Source organism: Triturus cristatus, chromosome 6, assembly GCF_964204655.1.
Source record: "Triturus cristatus chromosome 6, aTriCri1.1, whole genome shotgun sequence".
Taxonomy (NCBI): Eukaryota; Metazoa; Chordata; class Amphibia; order Caudata; family Salamandridae; genus Triturus; species Triturus cristatus.
Window position 1 is genome coordinate 1241283343 of NC_140589.1, and position 21345 is coordinate 1241304687.

The window sequence follows — 21345 nt, forward strand, 5'->3', positions numbered from 1 at the left end:
CTGTCCTTCTTTTCTCCTCGAATCTGAGGAGGCAAGGTTCAGAGTCTCCCCTAAATACTAAATTTAGGGGTGTTGCACGTCGGGACCAATGAGTCTCTTCCTTGGGGTGCGTACACCCCCCGTTTTGCCACTTTAAAGTGGGAGGGGTGTGACCCTCTTCCTAGTTGTCTGTGTCCCCTCATCTCCAAGATGGAGGGGACTGAGATGTGTGCTTCACCTTGCCTCCCCACCTGAGGGGTGGGGTTGGCAAAGGTGTGCACACCTCTCCTCCTAGCTTGGTTTTCCTGCCGATTCTTCCACCCAAAGTGGGGTTCAAAACCAGTGGAAGCCAATTGTTGGGGCAGCAAACGGCAGGGACAGCTTACAAAGGCAGAAGGCCTTTCAAGCTTCGCATCTCGTTGCCCCATCCCATTCTGGGGGAGGAGGAATGACACCTCTGCCCAGGATGGGCTTTGTTTCTGAACCCAGAGTGTTTGCTTTCTACTCAGGGGTACAGAAACCTGTCTGGTGGTGGCAAATGACAGCCATTCAGAAATCACACCAGGGCTGGTCGTTTTTCAGGGGGCATCTCTAAGATGCCCACTGTGTGCATTTTCATTAAATTCCTCACTGGCGCCAGTGTGGTTTTAATGTTTGAAAAGTTTGCTACCAAATTTCCCAGGTTTTAGTAAAGCCATTATGGAGCTGTGGAGTTCATAATGACCAACACCCAGACCATTTACTCCTTATAGCTTTACTACCCTTACAATGTCTAAGAATGGACTCAGACACAGTAGGGGTACAGGGTTCATGCCACTGTACACTCACCTGGAGACTGCTGAACCCTGCTAGAGGGGTGACTTACCTAGGCCCCAGGCAGTGGATTACAGGTATGGCACATAGGGATGTGTGCCATGTCGACTCTTCACTTTTCTCTGCACCAAGACACACAGTCTGCAATGGCGTTGTGTGGGTGTTAAGATATAGGGCCTCTAAGGGTGGCAGAATAGGTGCTGCAGCCCTTAGAGGCCTTGCTTGGTCACAGTGCCTTTGGTACTCATGGTATTTTGTTCAAGGGGTTTTCCTGTGGCCAAAAATGTGCCAGTTGTGGGTAGAAAGGTACAGCCTTGAGAAAGAACACAATCCCTGGGAACCTGATTGACAGGGTCCAGGGTACACCAAGTCACATTGCATCATGTGTCAGGCAAAAAGTGAGGGGCCCAATGCAAAAATGCGCCCTTTGCTACAACAGTTGAATATGTTAGCAACACATGCCTGGATACTAAGGATTGCTGCGGTCGGTGCTAATGTTGTCCTTCATAGAAACACCTGGATTTGGTCCGCAGCATTCTCTGGTGGTGTATAAACCTCACTAATGGATATGACCTTTGAGTACTCCACTTTGAAGGGAATTCAAACTCTGCGTTGGGATGCATTAAAAGCAGCAGAAGTACAGCTTCTAGTCTTGTCCTGGAGGTGATTCTGAGAACCAAACAAGTAACTTGCATCTGATTGACCTTTTTGAGACGCTAAATCTATGTCACTGGTGAAGCAGCCTATGTCCCTCTAGAATATATTTTAGCTCCCCCTAAATCCCCCCCACTCACATTGACCACACATGTAACCACAGCATCATCCTCGATCTAAGATATTCATGAAGAAATAAATCCACACTGTCTCATCTGCCTGCTTTCACACCCTTTGCATGCTCCACAAGATCTTCAGGTGGCTCCTGGTCAACACCAGAAGGACTGTCATGCAGGCCCTCATCGCGAGCAGACTGACCCAGGGGAACACAGTCTACGTAGGAATCACTGCATTCTTCCTGAAAAGGCTCCAGACAATTCAGAACTCAGCGGCAAAACTCTTACTCGACCTCCCCAGAAGAATCCATATCACACCTCGTCTCAAGAAACTATACTGGCTCCCTATTCAGAAGAGATGCCAGCTCAAGATGCTGACCCACGCCTACAAGGCCTTGCAAAGTGAAGGACCAGCATATATGAACAAACGTCTGATCTTTCACCTACCGACCAGAAACCTTCGATCAGCCTCCCTCACAGAAACCCCGCAAATCCGCTGAGCCGCAGCGTCGGACGCTCCTTTTCTCACCTAGCAGCCAATGCTTGGAACAACCTCTCCCTGCACCTCAGGACTGCTCCGTTGCTCCAGCAACTCAAAATGGAATTAAAGACCTGGTTGTTTGAATGATCAAACCTCCACGCAGCAGCCAACAACTCCAGCTCCTCAAGACCTTCACGGATGGGTGATTTGCTGCACTTTACAAATGCTCGATTTGATTGATCTGTTCAAGTGGCCCAGATTTGATATTAGACAAGCTTTTCACTATTAACTGTATGGTAATTGGTCACTTATTAGCTTTTCTATAACCAATTTGCAGGACGTTTGATATGTTGTTGTAGCACAAGCTGATTTCCAGAGAAAGTAAAATTCACATTGCTAGTTGTACTGATATGTTTCACAATTTTGTTTGTCTCTAATTTGTAATTTCTTCTTTTTAAGCTGGATCGAGCAGTGCCAGTACATCTCAGGAGAGTACTGCCCAGCTGTTGGTGGTTGATCCTAACCTCGTTCATGTACTGGTAAAATTCCTTTCAGGGACTAATCCTCATGGAACACATCAGCACAGTCCTCAGGTAAAAATATAATGGGATATTCATCTTTGTGCATTGTTTAATCCCTAGTTGTAATTTATTTAATCTCGTTCCGTTAGGCCCTTTGCATGTAAATATCGTTTGCATTTCACTCCCTTCTGATTAAATTTTTTTCATTTTCTGTGATAGTAGCCCCGACTACGCCTCATCTCTTACTACTGAGTGCACCACAATCGCATACTTAAGGCTGGTAGTGCACTTCGTGAGTGTGAAATAATAACAACATCAATGGTGCACATGCCAGTCTGAGGCCTTTTATGAACCCTTGAGTCGGGATTCCAGAGGGACAGCACAGACTTCGCCACTTAGTTTTGCTTTATTAATTTATTTTTATTTTTAAATTAATAAGGCCTAAAATACTTTTAGAAATTGATAGTTGCATGTAGTCCAATGGCTGCTGTTCGTGGTTGTAGGAAAGTCGGACCTTACTTTCATAGATACCTCCACTTTTTGCCTGGTGTCAGTGTGTTTTGACTGTAGTTCACCGGAATCCTGCTAACCAGGACCCCAGTAGCAGTTCTCTCTCCACTAAATTTCATGGTAAGTACGTTGTACACCTGGGTCTTCCACGGGCTGCGGCATGTATTATGCTAACCACGGGAGTCCATGTGAAGTTTCTCTGTAGAGCTGCCATTGCAGTCTGCGTGAAATGGTGCTTGCACCTTTCACTTTCGATATAAGGTTTCCCTTGTATTCCGGTCACTGCACTTTAAGCCTATAAGTCACCCCTAAGGTAGGCCCTTCAGTCCAATTGCAGGGTGTATGGTTCCAAGTGTGTGGGGACCCCGTAGGAGCAGAGGTACCCCGACAAACCTCAGACTCCATTCTCTGGGGTTTAGAAGTGTGAGACAGGCATTCTAAGGGATGTAGTAGACACTGGCAAGTCTAGATGTCCAACTACTTAATTTCTGCCCCTATCCTGGTCAATTCTGATGGATACATCTGCCTTTGGATTCCTCACCTTTTGAATTACCCTATGCGCAGCTTTCCACAGAAACTTTTCTCCTCAGCTCTCCTACATTGGCAAGGACGTCACAATAGAACGACTCCGCACGCGACTCCGCGTGACGTCGTCTGAGCCATAAGAAGACCTCGTTGGCATGCTGACGTCAGTTCCCTTTCTTCTGCGCTGTTGACACAGGACTTTTTTTCCCAGGCTCTCTATTTCCAGGAGCTTTCTTTGATACTGAAACTTTGTATCCTTTGAATATCACTACTCCTTGAAAGTATTCAAGCCATGCAGGTAATGCGGGGGCCAGATGCCCATCACGGACCCACATGAAGATTGTTTGTGGTGTTTGTCCAAGGATCACGATGTCGGGACATTCTTTTCTTGCAAACAGATGAATCTGAAGGTGAGGGAGGTCAGGTTATCCAAGGCCAAAGCCAAGAGACAGAAGAGGGGTCGCATGAGATCTTGGACCTGGTCGAAGTCGCCGATGCCTAATACTTCAAGGTCCTCTAAGAAGCATTAGAAGAAGCGGCGTCATGGTGCCTGGTGTCACTTTTCAAAGGATGTGTCTCCGAAGTCAGTGTCTCCAAGTCCTAGGCGTCATAGCAAAGATATAATATTCCAAACACCTTCTCCAGGGTGGTCTCCGACACCGAGGGCTGTTACCCCTCCAACTCTAATAAATGTTACTCCTCCTTGGCCGTGGTCTGCAACTCCACCTCTGGTACCAAGAACTTAGTCTCCGAATTTGCTGTCTCCAGGTATGGTTCCAGATTCCTTTGTTCCGGGTTCATCATATTCTGCATATCGGAAAGAGACAATTAGTTATAGATTCCTTACTTTAGAATTACCCCGATGCGTCAGACTGGATCCGGAGAATTTTTCGTCAGCAGTACCCCTGTGCGTCGATAGATGGCATCTGTTGGCTCCGCCTTCTTCATTGGCATCGTGGTCGCCGGTATGACGTCGTGGTAGCTACTTAGACGCCGCCCTCGCGCGCAGACGTCAGTTCTTTCTTTTTGTGCGCCAACCAGCGCAGATCCTGAGAGAGCGGTACCTCCAGTCACCTTATGACTGACTTTTTGCTGACTTTTGTCAACATAGATTTTGAGTCTTCGACTCCTGGTGCACGTCAGGGATGTCCGGTTTTTAAAGCTTGTGGTTCCTGCAGCTGGATGATGTCGGTGACGGATCTGCACCACGTGTGCCTGTTTAGCCTGGAGCACGACCACGACCCCAAGTCGCGCTCTGACTGCCGGGCCATGAATCCGAAGTCTTTGCGGTTGCTGTCGCGAAAGCTTCTCGAGGCCCTGCAGTCTGCTCCATGCCGTTTGAGGTCCTGGTCGCGTGGGAGGTCAAGGGACCGGTCTCAGAGCCACCACCACCAGTCTTTTTCAAAGTCTTCGCACTCCTCAGGTAAGTCGAAGCACAAGAAGAAGTCTAAAGAAGCACCGTCGCGATTCGACTTCTCCCAGTTGGTCAGCTGAAGGGACGAGGGATGCGGGTGGTGCCCCTCCCGCGGCTCTGCGTGCGGAGCCCTAAGGACCGACTCTGACTTTCCCTCCTTTCCCAGGACCCAGAGCGTCCCCTGCCCAGCTTCGCACCTTTTACTAAGCAATGCATGCCATCTTTGGGCAGCCCAATTCTGCCGGCACGCCTTTGGGCCCCATGGACTTGGCAAGGGGCCCTGGGCCTTCGATGTTGGCGGCACCGCAGGGCCCCCTTGGATCAGCGCCGGTCGACCTGATTACACCTCCCCAGTGCTGATTGCACCGTGTCTCCAGCCGGCGTGAAACCCGGCCTCCACCCCGATGTAGACATGGAGCCGGACCGGCGTCGACTGATGCGGGATCTGGCGACAATGGGTACGTATGTGCCCCTGTTCTACCCTGGCTCTTTGAAACTAAACTGGCAGCCAGAGGAGGGTGAGGAAGACTAAGATGGGTCTGGAGACCCTTTGACTAGCTAGGTTACGAACCGGTCTGGAGAGAGGAACTGGGGTAAGCCAGTGGTGTGGATACCTCACCAGACCTTGGCATGTTGTCTCCTCCTACCGTGGCTACGGAGGAGGGAGCATCTTATGCCATGGTGTTGCGTTGGGCGGCTGAAGTTCTCAAACCTCAAGATACCTACGGTGGCAACCTGAAAGAAACACGTTAGTTAGATTCCTCACCTTAGAATATTCCCAGGCGTCAGGCTGGATCCGGAAAGAATTTTTGTCAGCAATACCCTTACGCGTGGCTAGGCGTCGTCTGCGGCTCTGCGTCTGTCGTCGGCGTCGTGATCGCCGGGATAACGTCGTCTGAGTACTTGGACGCCGCCCCCGCGAGCTGACGTCAGTTCTTCTTTTATCCGCACCAGTAAGCGCCGATCCGGGAAGAGCATACCCTTTTAGTCATTTTTTGACTAAACTTTTTGAACTCTTTTGGTTCCATTTCCAGTCGACCTAGACTCTGGTGCCGGTAGGGATGCCTGGATTCAAACCTTGTGACGCCTGTCACTGACTGATGTCGGTCACGGATCAGCCACCACCGGTATCTCTATTGCCTTGGGGCCGACCACGATGCCATCAATGTGCCGAAGTCGCATCTGAGTCCCTCCCAGAAGCTCCTCTTCATCGGAGCGGTTCTGGACTCGGCGCAGTTCCGGGTCTATCCTCCGGAACAGCGGGTTTGTGATATTCATGCTCTGATTCCGATCTTTCGGCCTCTATCCCGGGATTCGGTGAGGTGGGTGCTGTGGCTTCTGGGCCTAATGGCCTCCTGAATCCTGCTGGTACATCATGCCCGGTGGCGGATGTTGGCTCTGCAGTCGGACCTGAAGTTTCAGTGGGCCCAGCATCGGGACAACCTGTCCGACCATGTCTTGATTTCGGAGGGCACTGCAAGCCAGTTGCAGTGGCGGCTCACGGACCGCGATTGGGTCAGTGGCAGATCCCTCTCCCTTCCCCAACCGGAGCACACAGTAGTGACGGATGCGTCCCTCCTGGGATGGGGGGGGCCACATGGGAGAGGCGGAGATCAGAGGCCTCTGGTCTCCGGCGGAGTCCCGGCTCCATATCAACCTATTTGAGCTGCGGGCGATCCGGCTTGCACTGAAAGCATTCCTTCCCTCTGTCCGGGGAAGTGTAGTGCAGGTGTTCACGGACAACACCACCGCCATGTGGTATTGCAACAAGCGGGGTGGGGTCGTGGACCCTTTGTCAGGAGGCTCTGCGCCTCTGGACATGGCTGGAACATCAGGGCATCACCGTGGTGGTTCAACACCTGGCGAGCTCTCTGAACGCCAGGGCGGACGAACTCAGCCGCCGGTGCATGATAGATCACGAATGGCGTCTGATCTCGGACGTGGCACAAGGCCTCTTTCGGCAGTGGGGAGAGCCTTGGTTAGATCTATTCGCCACCGACGAGAATGCACAATGTCAGCAGTTCTGCGCGTTGGAGTTTCCAAGGCGGCACTCGCTTGGAGACGCTTTTTGTCGCGAGTGGAGTTGCGGTCTGTTGTACGCCTTTCCGCCTATACCACTTCTGCCCAGAGTGCTGAAGTAGATCAGGCGCGACCGGGCCCAAGTCATCCTTGTGGCTCCGGATTGGGCACGAAGATACTGGTATCCCGAGCTACTCAGTCTATCTATCGATTCCCCGATTCGACTGCCTCTTCAGGAGGACCTTCTGTCGCAGCAGCAGGGGACGGTCCTCCACGCGAACCTGTCCAGCCTCCACCTCCATGCGTGGAGATTGAGCGGCAGCAGTTAATGCCATTTGACTTGCCTCCTGAAGTCTGTAATGTAATTTTGGCGGCCAGGCGGCCCTCCACAAAATCGATATACGCCTGCAGATGGAACAAATTTGTGGCATGGTGCACAGCAAATGCTGTGGATCCCCTTTCCGCCCCTCTTTCTGAGGTTCTCCTATTCCTTCTTTCCCTGGCCCAGCAGGGCTCTGCTCTGGGAACCCTCAAGGGATACCTTTCGGCTATTTCTACTTTCTTACGGCTTCCTGATCAGCCTTCTCTTTTTAAATCCCCTGGTGTTTCTCGATTCTTTAAGGGCATTACTCACATGTTTCCTCCTCTCCCTTTCGTAATGCCTCAGTGGGATTTGAATCTAGTATTGACCTATCTGATGTGCACTCCCTTTGAGCCACTTCATAATTGTCCCCTTCGTCTTCTGACTCTTAAGACTGCTTTCCTGGTTGCCATCACCTCTGCTAGAAGGGTCAGTGAGCTCCAGGCTCTCTCTTCTAAGCCTCCTTTCCTTTCTGTTCATCCGGACAAAGTTGTTCTCAGGACTCGTCCTTCCTTTCTCCCTAAGGTGGTAACTGCCTTTCACATCGGCCAGTCTGTTAGACTGCCCACCTTCTTTCCGCATCCCTCGAAAGAGGAAGAGAGGCTCCACCGTCTGGACCCAAAGCGGGCGCTGTCCTTCTATCTGGACTGCACCAAACAGTTCCGGGTGGATGACCAACTCTTGGTTGGTTACGTGGGCGCTAAGAAGGGGCGGGCGGTGCACAAGTGGACCATCTCTCGGTGGGTCTTTTTGTGTATCAAGGCCTGTTATTCCTTAGCTAAAAAGGAACCTCCGGTAGGGCTGAGGGCCCATTCCACTCGGGCCACAGCGGCGACCACTGCCCTGGGCCGGGGAGTCCCCTTTCAGGACATTTGTCAGGCAGCAACGTGGGCCTCGCTGCACACGTTTGCCAAACATTGTCTGGACAGCCAAGTCCGGAGAGACTGCTTCTTTGGCCGTTCTGTTCTCCAGGACTTTCTGGTGTGATCTTGGTTCGCAGACCCACCACCAGGGTTGGTATTGCTGGGGTATCTATTCTAATATAAGTAATCTATAACTAATTGTCTCTTTCAGGTGAACAAGTTATTTGCCTTAGGTAACAATATATATGAGACATAGATTAGTTATAGATTAGTTATAGATTTCAAACTGCCCCACCCATCCTCCCCGTTCTGCGAACTGACTTCTAGGGTTAGAGAATCCTTTTCAGGGCCCTAGTTTTGTTCACCAGTGGTCAGTGTCTTGCATGGCTCTGCGCTTCTGGCGTAGAATGTTGTGTAAAAGAACTGACGTCAGCGCGCGAGGGCAGCTTCTATGTAGCTACCGCAACGTCATCCCGGCGACCACGACGTCAACGACAAATGTAGAGCCAACCGATGCCACCTTTCAACGCGCAGGGGGCTGCTAATGAAAAATTCTCCTGATCCAGTCTAACGCCTGGGGGTAATTCTAAGGTAAGGAAACTATAACTAATCTATTTCTCTTACAGATATATCATTACCGACGGTAAGTAACTTGTTCTTTCGACTCTTAGAATTGGATCTGTCTAATTTTGTTTAATGCTATGTTTAGCATTTTCACAAGGGCTGCAAATCTATCTGCTTTGCCTGCCAGCCCCATGGGTCCACTTGCATACTCTCATGGGGGGGTTGCCCTTTATCCGGGTAACTCCAGGAAGTTGGCCTCTACCGCTGCATTTTCCAGAGGGTCACGCCCCTTTGGAGGGTTCATCTCTGGCACCAAATCGTGCCAAACCGGTGTTGGTTCAACCTCAACTGACTTCAAACCCTGTTCCTTTGGATCCTCCTACGACGCCAATTCCGAAGTCACCAGTGCCGCGTTTGGTGATGCCAAGAATAAAATCTTGGGAGATAGGCTCAAATGTGGATAGAAGAAGAGGAATACCAGGAGGAGCATGAAGGGGCTGAAGAAGGGAAAATCGTGGACCGTGACCCCGAATTTGAGTGATCACAAGAGGCAAGTGGTCTGGATACCTCCCCTAAGTGGGAATTGGCATCACCTAAGGTTTTACCACCTCCTGAGGTGACTTCATATCATGCAGTTATTCGTAAAGCTGCAGATCTTCTGGAGTTACCACTTCCCACAGCTGAACTGAAATCAAATTGCCTCACGGAGGTTCTCCATTCTCTAGCTTCTGCATCAAAACCATTGTTGCCCTTCAATATGGCTTTAATGGAGCCTATTTTAGATGTTTTTCAGAAGCCAATGTCCCCTCCTGCAGTTTCCAGGACAGTGGCTAGAAGGTACAAGGTAGCTCCTGGGGATCCAGCATTTCTGTCATCCCATCCATCACCAGAAAACCTTGTTGTGCAAGCTTCTTGCTCTTCTAAGTTATCAGAAGGGTCTTTTCCAACCACACCTACTGATTAAAACGAATGGAGCAGTCCGCCAAAAAGGTTTTTTTGTTGGGTGTATGGCCTTGAAATCTACAAATGCCATGTGTCTCTTGGGACGTTACATTCTGCCTACGGAGGTCCAAGGGCATTTTTCTGAGCTGCTGACGGATGCTCAGGCTGCTGCCTGTCAAGTAATTCAATCTGGGTTGAACACGGCAGATTCTGTGGCCAGAGCAATGGGTTCTTCTGTGGCGGTGAGATGGCATGCCTGTTAAGGGATTCAGGTTTTTCGCCCGATGTTCAGGCTACGTTTCTGGACATTCCCTTTGATGAATCCCACTTGTTCGGAGCTAATGCAGATTCTGCACTGCAACAATTTAAGGACAGCAAGGCAAGGGCAAGGTCCCTAGAACTTCATACCCAGCCCGAACGTACAGATAGTTTTGCAGGTTTTGGGGCTTTGCTAAGAACTTGTTCTTTTGTGACTGATAAGAACTGCAGCAGCAAATCCTCTGTACAATTCCTACAGGGGAAGGGGCAGAGGTCGCCTGTGAGGTTCTGCCTGGCAACAAGTCTCCTCCTCCTCCTCCTTCTTACTCTCCAACTGTTGATGCAGGGAAGCAGCTCTAGCGCCACCATCTTAGAGCATGCTTGTCCCATAGGAGGACGGGCGTCCTATTTTCTAACTCAATGGAGGTCTCTCGCTGCAGGCCTCTGGGTTTTAAACATCATAAAAAATGGGTATGCCCTACTCTTCCGGGAATTTCCACCTCTTTTCCCTCCCCGTCAGAGCCTTTGCTCGGAAGAGCATCTTCTGCTTCTCCAGCTGGAAGATCTATCATTGCTTCAAAATGGTGCAATCCAGATAGTTCCAGAGCTGGAAAGGGGTCAGGGGTGCTATTCCTGCTACTTCCGGATTCCCAAAAAGAATGGTCGTGTACGACCTATTCCTGACCTTGGTGTTTTGAATGTTTGCCTCAAACAAGAGAAGTTTAAAATGTTGACCCCGGCGCAGGTTCTTCTTGCACTGGAGAAGGAAGACTGGCTGGGCTTGATCGATTTACAGAATGTGTATTTTCCCATTCCCATTCTGAAGTCTCATCGGACGTATCTCCGTTTTACAGTGGGACCTCAGCATTACGAGATTGCGGTCTTTCAGTTCGGTCTTACTTCCGCACCTAAGGTTTTCACAAAGGTGATGGTAGTGGTGGGAGTGCATCTAAGGGGATCGGTGATTCCTGTGTTCCCCTATCTGAACGACTGGCTTCTCAAAGCAAAGTCGCCAGAGAGTGTTGCATCATTTGCAGGTGTAATGTTACACAGATGTTGTTCAGATTGGGATTTTCGATAAATGTACAAAAATCCCATTTGCTGCCCTTTCAGTGCAATCTGTTTATATGGCAGTACTGGACACTACTCTGAGTCGTGCCTTCCCACCTCCACAGAGTATTCAGGACATCCAGGCTTTGATTCCACAGTTTCAGAATGGAGCGTCTGTTCCAGTCCTAAGGTCTTGTGCCTGCTAGATCTGAGAGACTACTAGCCGCAGATTCCTTAACGTAGAATTTTCCCAGGTGTGAGACTGTATCCGGAATTTTTTTTGCCACAACATCTCTGCGTGCTGGGGGGCGGCTCCACGTGACTCCGCCCTGACGTTGTCCGCGGACATGACGTCAGCGAGGTCACATAAGTCCCACCCCGGTGCGCTGACGTCCGTTTTCCTTCTTTTCAGCGTGCAACGCGGATCCGGAGTATTGTATTGTATTGTATAAAATATTTTTATAGCGCAGCTATTACCCCACGGGTATCCTGGCGCTTAGAGACCATGATGACATAAGGCAAACAACTCGATTAGGCCGCTAAACAGGAAACCTACTAGCTGTTTCTGGCAAATAGCCAGGTCTTAAGGTTCCTCCTAAACATCAGTAATGAGTCGACTTGTCTGAGGCTTAGGGGAATTTCATTCCAAAGACAGGCTGCTGCCGAACCAAAAGCTCTGCCCCCCATATTTGTCGAATTCACTCTGGCAACAGACGCCAGGCCTTGGCTGGCGGACCGGAGGAGTCTTTTGGGCGCATACCAGGTAAGCCGTTCTTGTAAGGAGAGCGGACCTGAGTCGTGTAACGCTCTAAAGACAAGGCATAGGAATTTAAAACTGACTAGGAAGCCAATGTAGGTCCCTCAGTGCCAGCGTCGCGGAAGAGTTACGCTGTCTCTTAAGGGAGTGAGTTCCCTTGACCTGTTTTCAGGCCTCTTTTAACACATTTGCATTGGGAACAGTGTGCAATGCCTTCGGGTTTCAAGACGTGTGCTTCTTGTACGCGTAAGATGTTGGCGACGGACCCTCACCCTATTTGTATGTGGTGTTTGGGCAAGCACCATGATTCTACGGACTGCGACACTTGTCAGCATCTCAAGCCGAAGTCCCGGCGGGAGCGCCGGATGAAATTGCTTTCGGCCCTCTTGTCCAAATCAGTCTCGCCACAGGGGTTCCCTGTGGTGTCGCAGGAGGTCGCCGGGACTCACGGCTCATCCCCGAGTCCCCCTCGGTCCTCTGGGCAGGCGGCTGTCTTACTGGAGGCCGAGCTGATGCCTTTCTGGCGCCACGGGTGGAGGCGGGGACCCGGGGCGCCTCCCCGAGTTCCTCTCGGTCCTCTGTGCAGGCGACTACCTCGGAGGTCGAGCCGGTGCCTTTTCAGCGCCATTCATTGGCCGCTTCGGCTCTGACCCCGCCCCTTTCTCCTATGAGGCACGTGGTGGTGGAGGTCGACTCGGCACCCCTGGTGGACACTTCGGCATCAATCGAGGTCACACCGGTGCCCATGGCGGACTCCCCGGCGCCGTTCCGACGTCGGATCGTCGACTCTTCTCCGAATGTCCCTTCCTGTCCGGAGGATTGTCATCTCCTTGTCTTTTCTTCACCGGAGACTGAACGCCGCATCGTTGGCTTTTCCCCGGCGGCTTCCAGGGCGGGTTCTACGCCGTGTCCGCGTCCACAGCCCCCATACCCGCTCTTCCGTACCTTGCAGTTGATTGCCCCGCAGGCTTCTCCGCCTTCTCCAGAGACCCCTCAGGCCCCTCACTCGTCCATGGGTCTTCCATCCTACAGGGGCTGGCCATTTCTTCCTCCAGCAGGGCACGGGGACGGGCGGCTTAGTTTGCAGCCTTCGCCCACGGAAGAGTTGCTCTCTCCCCCACGACGCCCTACGGAGGCGAGTGTAGCCTTTGTCCAGGCCATCTCCACGGCCACTGGCATTTTGCCAATAGGCAACCCGGTTGCTCCACTCCCAACGGACCACTTGTTGAAGGTTCTCCACCAGGGTTCTGGTGGAGGGGAGCCGCTTCTCCCATTTGAAGCTTTGCTCCACAACTCTCTTCTGGGGGCATCCTGCTACGAGGATATGGTGCCTCAGCTGCTCCTCCACCGCCACCGTCCTGCCCCGCACGATCCAGTCTGCCTTTTTTCCTACCCATCTGCCCAGGGCCCTGTCCTGCAGACTGCTTTTCCTTCCTTGCCTTCAGTGTTGCTCCCTCGGTCACCATAGGAGGTATCAGGATTATGGCTACCTGAAGAAGGCTGATCGCCGAAACGCGCGTAGAAACACAAAAGAATTAGCCATAACACATTATTATTGTTTGTTTTTGTTATTTCTTCCGTTTGGTTTACTTATCAACTTTAGTGTCTTATTGATTATCTAATGTACAATACGAATGCAAATGTTTACATTGAAGTATGACATGATATTTCTGTTATAAAACATACATAAAGTAAGGTTTTTGTACATGTGTATATATATATATAAACAGAACTGAAAAAACAAAGAAATAAAATGAAGTAATGATATATGCAATAGTTGTCATACTTAATCAATGGATAATTATAAGTAAAAAATTCATAATGTCTGTGCAATATAAATGATGAATTGTTTCCTATTAAGTTTTTCTCCCAAAAATTTTTTGCTTTAAAACCCTAGAATAGGAAATGTTTTTTAGGGGTACCCTTGTTAAGTCACAACAAACTCTACAAGTACTTATTCATTCATGCATGCATTCAAGAGGTGTTCCCCTGTTTTGTTTTGGGACGTGTCATACCCTAGGTGGGGTATTTGCAGGCTATTGTATAGCTCTGTCCTAAGCTGGGCGGGTGTGGGTACCTTCTCGGGTTCCTCGCGTTTCCTGGCGTCACTGTATACCGCTTGGTGCAGTCTTTTTTCTTCCGCCTTAGCGCAGCTTGCGCTGTTCTAGGTTCTGCCCTGCTCAGTATCCAATGGTGTTTTTATCCTTCTTCTACAGGGATTGCCTGTCGTTCATTTTTCCCTTTGTTCCTGTGGGATATCTGCTTCTGTGCGTTTTGCCTTCCCTCTACAGCCACTGGATCGCCAGACCAACTTTTGTCATGCCACCTACAGCGTCGTGTCTTGGTGTTTCCACCTTATTCCGCCGTTTTGGCCTGGTCCTCTGCCTTGTGTTCCAGGGGGGCTCGTATATTTCTGGTGTTCTCCTGTGTTCTGGTTGACGGCTTTAGGTCTATACTACATATTTCTCCCCGGGTGTTTCTTGGGGGGTTCTTCTCCTCTTTATCTTCTGGCCGGTCCCCCTTCTCTTCGTGAGCCAAGTTGTGCCACTGGGACGGTCCTTCTTTGGGGCTTGTTCTGGAGTTCCCTTGCCTCTGTCTTAGTCTTGTGCGCGGTTTGTTCTGGGCACACTACTTCATAGTATTTACCAGCTGCCTGCTGCACATGCAGATGTACAAGTTACTTACCTTCAGTAACGATGTATCTGGTAGAGACGATTCTAGCCGCAGATTCCTTCACGGCCCTCCCTTCCTCCCTGTTCTGCGAGGATCTTTGTTTGGTCTTCTGCACTGGCCTCCCTCCGGGTGGCTTTGTCTTCTGTGGGTTCTCTCTTTCACTACCTCCCTGGCACGATGCTTCGTTCCGTTTATTTGTTCCACTCCTTCCTTTCTGGTACTTGGACGGTAGGTTCATGTGTACTTCTGCATCCCTACACCCTGGTTATTCCAGTGTGGGGCCTGCTCTTAATCTTCTCCCTTTTTTCATTGCTTGGGGTTTCTGACTCCTCTGCAGCCCTCTGGGTTGGGGTCTCTTAGCTGTGCCTCAGCCCATAGCTCTTTACAGGGGATATGACACTCCTTGATGGTGATAAGTCTGTCTTTGTCTGTCGAGATAATCTTCCCTTGTTACTCAGCCTCTGGGGAATGTGTTATTTTTCAGCTAAATTTGAGGTTTGCAGGGCATTCTGGGTAGGAAAACGTTGGGGGACCCACGCAAGCCATACCTCACTGGACTCCTGTGGGTGTCTAGTTTTCAGAAATGTGTGGGTTTGGTAGTTTTCCAAGATGGACACCGAGCCCTGGGCCAAAAACCCAGGTCACGCCCCTTGCAAAACCAGGTTATTTTGTGATAAGTCATTTTGATTTCTCCTCAATACGTTTTGAGCCCTTGACTGTCGCGGGTACTTGACCCACCCACGCGAGTAAGGTATCATTTTTATCGGGAGACCTGGGGGGGCACTGGGTGGTAGTAAACTTGTGGATCCACGTAGATTCCGGAAATTTTACACACAGAAATTTGAGAAAAAAGTGATTTTTTTCAGCTAAATTTGAGGTTTGCAGGGGATTCTCGGTAGGAAAACGTTGGGGGACTACAGCTAGGCACTTTGGAAAAAAAGGGTCATTTTTCACTGTGAAAATGTGGTGTGTCCACGTTGCGTTTTGCACTGTTTTCTGTCGCGGACACTAGGCCTACCCACACAAGTGAGGTACCATTTTTCTCAGAAGACTTTGGGGAATGCGGGGTGGGTGGAATTTAGTGGATCCCCTCAGATTCCAGAACTTTCCACCACAGAATTGTGAGGAAAATGTTTTGTTTTTTTTCTTTTTTTTTTCTTACAAAGTTTGAGGTTTGCAAGGGATTCTGGGTAACAGTACCAGGTGAGAGCCAGTCGAGTCACCTGTCAGAATACTGGATTTGCGATCTCCTCAGAAGCCGATGACTGTTCCGCAAATCCCCAACTCTGTAGCCAGCAGTAGTCTAACAAAGAACTACTACCGAATTCAGCTTAGGGGAAAGGGGAAGTGGAAGAAAAATAAGAGAGACTCCCTCAGGTTATGGCCCTCCTTCTGTGGTTCTGCTCTGGGACCTGCAAAAAGCACAAACAATTAATACTATCCCTAACCTGAAGGCTAAACATGTATTACCTAATTTGTCCCTAATTACCTGTTTAATTCTGAGGGGTAGCCACTCTCTTGTGAATTGATGTATTATGATCGATTGGAAGAACTTCCTGTCAATTCACTCTGCGCACTTTTAGAAACCACCAGTCTCTGATATATATGCTTAATTACGCGCAGTAAGGTAAAGCTGTTAAAGAGATGTTGGACTAATGGAATCTTTCCTTTTAGATTTAAGTTCTCCAGGAACTAAATTCTCTTCAAAACTCTGTCTCTCAAGTTCCTCTCTGAATTAGCGCGGCCCGCTAACTCTCTATAACATGTGGCTTTTCAAGTCTCAGTTCTTTACAAGGAATACTTCAGAATTGGCATCAGATAATCCTGTCAGGCTGCTTACCAAACTGACCGCGCTCCTTTAGAACGTGCTGACAGAAAATTGCCTTGTGCTAGGATGGTTCAAAATGTCCTTACTTGAATTCTGGAGATTGCTTCTCTTCACAGAAGCCTACTCCCTCACCATACTCCGGTTCTGTAACTCTTCCTCACTGCTATGCAGAAAAAGCGGCGACTATCCTGTAGATAGAAGAAGTCACCTCTTGACAGACCTGGCATCTGAAAATGTCACAAATATCAATTGCAAAAGGAGCTCTTATACTGGAATCACAATATTATCCAAGAATCCAACTATAAATTTGAATTCCAGTCAAAGCGGCAGGAAACACCCGCTCCTGTCAGAAAGACGGTTGAAGTGCGCCGCGCGTGGCTCGCGCAGGCGCTTTGTTCCTGATTGGGAATCTCGAGTCAAAACAACTAGACCGAGAACCCAATCAGGAAGTGAACTAATTTCTTTTGCTGCATGAACGAAGCGGAACTCGTGTCTGCCGCAAAATCAATCGTAACGCTGCCTTCCAAACTGGACTTCGCCTCCGCCATTGTGGGTACTTATTCATGATCCTTCTTCGTCTTGAATTGACACAGGAGCTTACTACGGAGGTCATGACGGTATCCCCCTCCAAGAAGCTTCCCTTCTTCAAAGAGGGTTTCATTGGGTTGGCCTTGTGAAAGGCTTGAGTTAGTCTTGGAGCATGAACATTGCTGTGAAGTTCCCAAGACCTTTCTTCTGGACCAAAGTTCTTCCAGTCGATCAGATAATACAATTTGCCTCTGCTAATTTTGGAGTCTAAAATCTTATTTACCTCAAACTCCTCAACTGAATCCACTAACACTGGTCTTGGTGTAGCTAGAGGGCGTAAATCTGGTGGGCTTCTTTTTAAAAGAGACACATGAAATACGGGATGCACTTTTAAGTAAGGGGGCAAGTGCAATTTCACAGTGACAGGATTTATTGTACGGTCCACTGTAAAAGGACCAATAAATCTTGGCTGAAATTTTCGATTTTCTTTTAGCCTTAAGTTCTTCGTTGACAGCCAAACCTTATCTCCAGTTTTAAATGTCGGGGCCTCCCTTCTTTTTTTGTCTGCTTGATTTTTATAAGAACTCTTAGCCTTGACTAAATTTTCATTTGCTTTCACTAAGGTGTTTTGTAGCTCTTTTGCAAATTCTGCTACCGCTGGAACTGACTTTTCTTCTTTTTCGAAGATTAAACTAGGGTGTCTTCCATAGTTTAAATAAAAAGGGGTATAACCAGTAGAGGAATGTTTGGCGTTATTGTAAGCAAATTCTGCTGCCCAAACTAACTCTGGCCATTCTAGTTTTTGATCCCGCAAATAGAGTCTTAAATATTGCTCTAAATCTTGATTTACTCTTTCCGTTTGTCCATCAGTCTCTGGGTGGAAACTGGTGGAGTAACGGGAGTCGATTCCTAATGTCTTTGTGAAGGCCCTCCAGAAGTGTGAGACAAATTGTGATCCACGATCTGACACTAAGACCTTTGGAATTCCGTGTAACCTAACTATGTGTTGGGAGAATATCTGTGCTAACTGAGGAGCTCGTGGAATTCTCTTTAAGGGAACAAAGTGTGCCATTTTGGAGAACATGTCTACCATAACCAGGATGGTGTTAAACCCTTGACTTGTAGGAAGATCCACAATTAAGTCCATAGAGACAGTATGCCAGGGATGAGGGGGGGTAGGCATGGGCATTAAAAGGCCTTGTGGAGCGAAGTGATCTGATTTTCCCTCAAAACATCTCTCACAGGTGGAAACATACTGTCTTATCTGAGCTTTCATCTCTGGCCACCAAATATTTCTCTCCACCAATTCTGAGGTCTTATGAATTCCTTTATGACCAGCAAGCAACTCATCATGACAGGACTTGAGAGCCTTTTCTTGTAATGCTTTTGTGGGAAGATACAGTCTATGGCTCTGATATGGAAGACCTTCTCGAATTACTCTTCCTGGTTCCTCTTTGGTCCATTCTCTCATCTCATCTTCTGTCATTGAATTCTTGATCTCCTGCCTTAAGTCTACACTGGAGATTGTGACTATTATTTTCTCGGCAGGAATGATGTTCTGCTTTATTTCTTGAGTTCCTGAAACGTCGGCATTTATTCTGGACAAGGCGTCCGCCTTAGCATTACTGATTCCAGGTCTGAAAGTGAGTACAAAATCAAAATCTGCAAAAAACAATGACCAACGTAATTGTCGCGCCGTCAGAGTTTGAGCTGATTTTAAAAATTGTAAGTTTCGGTGATCTGTATAAACAGTGACCTTGTGTTTTGCTCCGAGTAAATAGTGCCTCCACTCCAAAAATGCACACTTGACAGCCAACAGCTCCTTGTCAGCAATTGAGTAATTACATTCCGGAGGAGTTAGCTTCCGTGAATAATAGGCCACTGGATGCAATTGGCCGGTATTACAGTGCCGCTGAGATAAAATTCCTCCAACTGCGAAATCAGAAGCATCCGCTTCAACAAAAAATGGTTCCTCAATTCTGGGATGCAACAAAATTGGGGCCTGCGTAAAAGATCTCTTCAAAAATTGAAAGGCTTCCTCAGCTTCTTTTGACCAATCAAATTTGACTCCCTTCTTCAGAAGTCGAGTGAGGGGACTGACTTTGAGTGAAAAGTCAGGGATGAATCTTCGATAAAAATTTGAAAATCCAATAAAACTCTGGATCTCCTTCACATTTTTTGGAGGCGGCCATTCCTGCACTGCTTTGATCTTGGCGGTATCCATGCTAACTCCTTCGGGAGAAAGAACAAATCCCAAGAACTCCACCTTATCCACATGAAAGGCGCATTTCTCAAGTTTTACATAAAGATGATTTTCCAACAGCTTAGTCAAAATGGTTTTCACATGGGAGACATGTTCATCTACTGTATTGGAGAAGATCAATATGTCGTCAATGTAAACTACTGCAATTCTGTCCAAATACTCTCGGAGCACATCGTTAACAAAATGTTGAAATGCTGCTGGGGCATTACACAACCCGTATGGCATTACTTGGTATTCAAAAAGACCATATCGAGTGCGAAAGGCTGTCTTCCACTCGTCCCCCGGGGCAATACGAATTAAATGATATGCCCCTCGCAAATCCAACTTAGTATAGACCCTTGCGTTCTTGACTTGATCCAACAGAACAGAAATCAAAGGTAAGGGGTAACGATTTTTTATAGTCACCCGATTTAAGGCTCTATAATCGATGCAAGTTCTGAGATCTCCATCCTTTTTAGGAATGAAGAATAAAGGGGAGGAGACCGGAGATTGAGAAGGGCGGATGAAGCCATTTGCTAAGTACTGATCCAGATAGGTCTTGAGGTATTGGTTTTCAGTTTCGGTTAGCGCGTAAATTCTGCTACATGGCAATATGGCTCCTGGCTCAATCTCTATCTTGCAATCATAGGGACGGTGAGGGGGAAGTTTTTCTGCTTCTTTCTTATCAAACACCGCAGCTAGTTCTTGATATTCAGATGGGATTTCTTGAGTTGCCAAAGAGCAAATGATGGCGGGACGACGAACTAACTCCTTAACCGGTGATTCTTTGTGTTCATGGGTGGGTTCTTTGAAACAATTCTCTTCGCAATAAGATGAATTCATTTGCACAGTTGTTTGATTCCAGTCAATGCTAGGGTTGTGTTCTGTGAGCCATGGTAAGCCCAGTATCAACTGGAATTGCGGAGCATCGATGAGATTGAATGTAATCAACTCAGTGTGTCCATTCAACCCTGACAAACGAAGCAATTCTGTCTGGTGCGTGATTGGCCCAGAGGACAAATTGGTTCCATCTACTGCCCGAACTGCTTCTAAAATTTGTTTCTTGACGAATTTAATTCCCACTCGTTGAGCATATTTAATATCGCAGAAGTTCCCTGTTGCACCAGAGTCTAACATTACAGAGACTCCATGCAACTCCAAGTTTCGAACCTTAACTGTGAATGTAATCACTAGGTGAGGTGCGGATGACTGTAGGGTATTTGCTATTTGCTGGGAATCTGGAGCTGACTTGAAATTCGCTTCCACCTGTGCAACCCCTTCTACAGATGGAGCCGACCTTTTAACGGCTGTGAGGTCTTTGGTTTCTTTGTACACTCTTTTACAAAATGTCCAGCTTGTCCGCAATACAAACACAATTGACTAGATCTGCGTCTTTCTTTCTCTTCTTTTGTTAAGGGACCACGAATAGATCCAATCTGCATTGGTTCTTCATTACTTTGTGACTCAGAAGAGCGATGAGTTTCTGTTCTTGCCCGGTCTAATCGAGGCGGAAATGGTCGAACGTCTCTTCTTTTCTCATGACGTCGCTCACTAATCCGATGGTCCAATTGTAACACCAAATCTATTAGTTCAGACACTTCAGAGGGTCTACTGGGGATCTGAGCCAAAACATCTTTTAGTTCATCTTTTAACCCTCGATAAAAGATTGCTGCTCGTTTGGATTCTGGCCAATTAGTTTCTACTATTAGCTTATTGAAGTGTGCTATGTATCCCACCAAATCTCTGTTGCCTTGCTTCAATTCCAGTAATTCATTATCTGTGGCCTGAGATGCAGATCGGCGATCAAAAATTCTTAAAAATTCAACCTTGAAGTTCTCAAAATTAAACAACAAGGGGTCATTCTGGGTTACCAAGGACATCGACCATGCAGCCGCATCGCCAGTCAGATAAGACAGCATGAATGCCACCTTAGATTGATCCTCCGAAAAAATTATGGGTCTACACAAAAAATGCAGTGAACATTGAGTTAAGAATACTTGAGCTTTCTGAGGGTCCCCACTGAATCTTTCTGGGGGGGCCAAAGGAATGATTGGGGAAACTGCGTGTATGACTTGTGTGGCCACTTCAGAAGCGGACTGATTACCTGAAAAAACTTGGGAACCCTTCACCCCTGTCCCAGGCATTCCCCCAATAGTTATCTCCTCTAATCTTTGTCTAATCTGAATTGACTCTTGACTTGTTCTTCTAACCTCTGCTCTTAAAGCCTTGTTTTCTTCTACAGAATCA

General features: G+C 48.2%; 1 protein-coding gene across 1 annotated transcript in view; it reads left to right on the forward strand.

Moving 5' to 3' along the window:
- The window catches only part of BIRC6 (baculoviral IAP repeat containing 6), a 1973616-nt gene that overhangs the window by 1194936 nt on the left and 757335 nt on the right, over positions 1-21345 (forward strand). The window contains exon 44 of the mRNA XM_085609819.1: positions 2503-2636. Coding sequence (XP_085465945.1) covers positions 2503-2636 — 134 coding nt within the window. The remainder of the gene's footprint in view (positions 1-2502; positions 2637-21345) is intronic.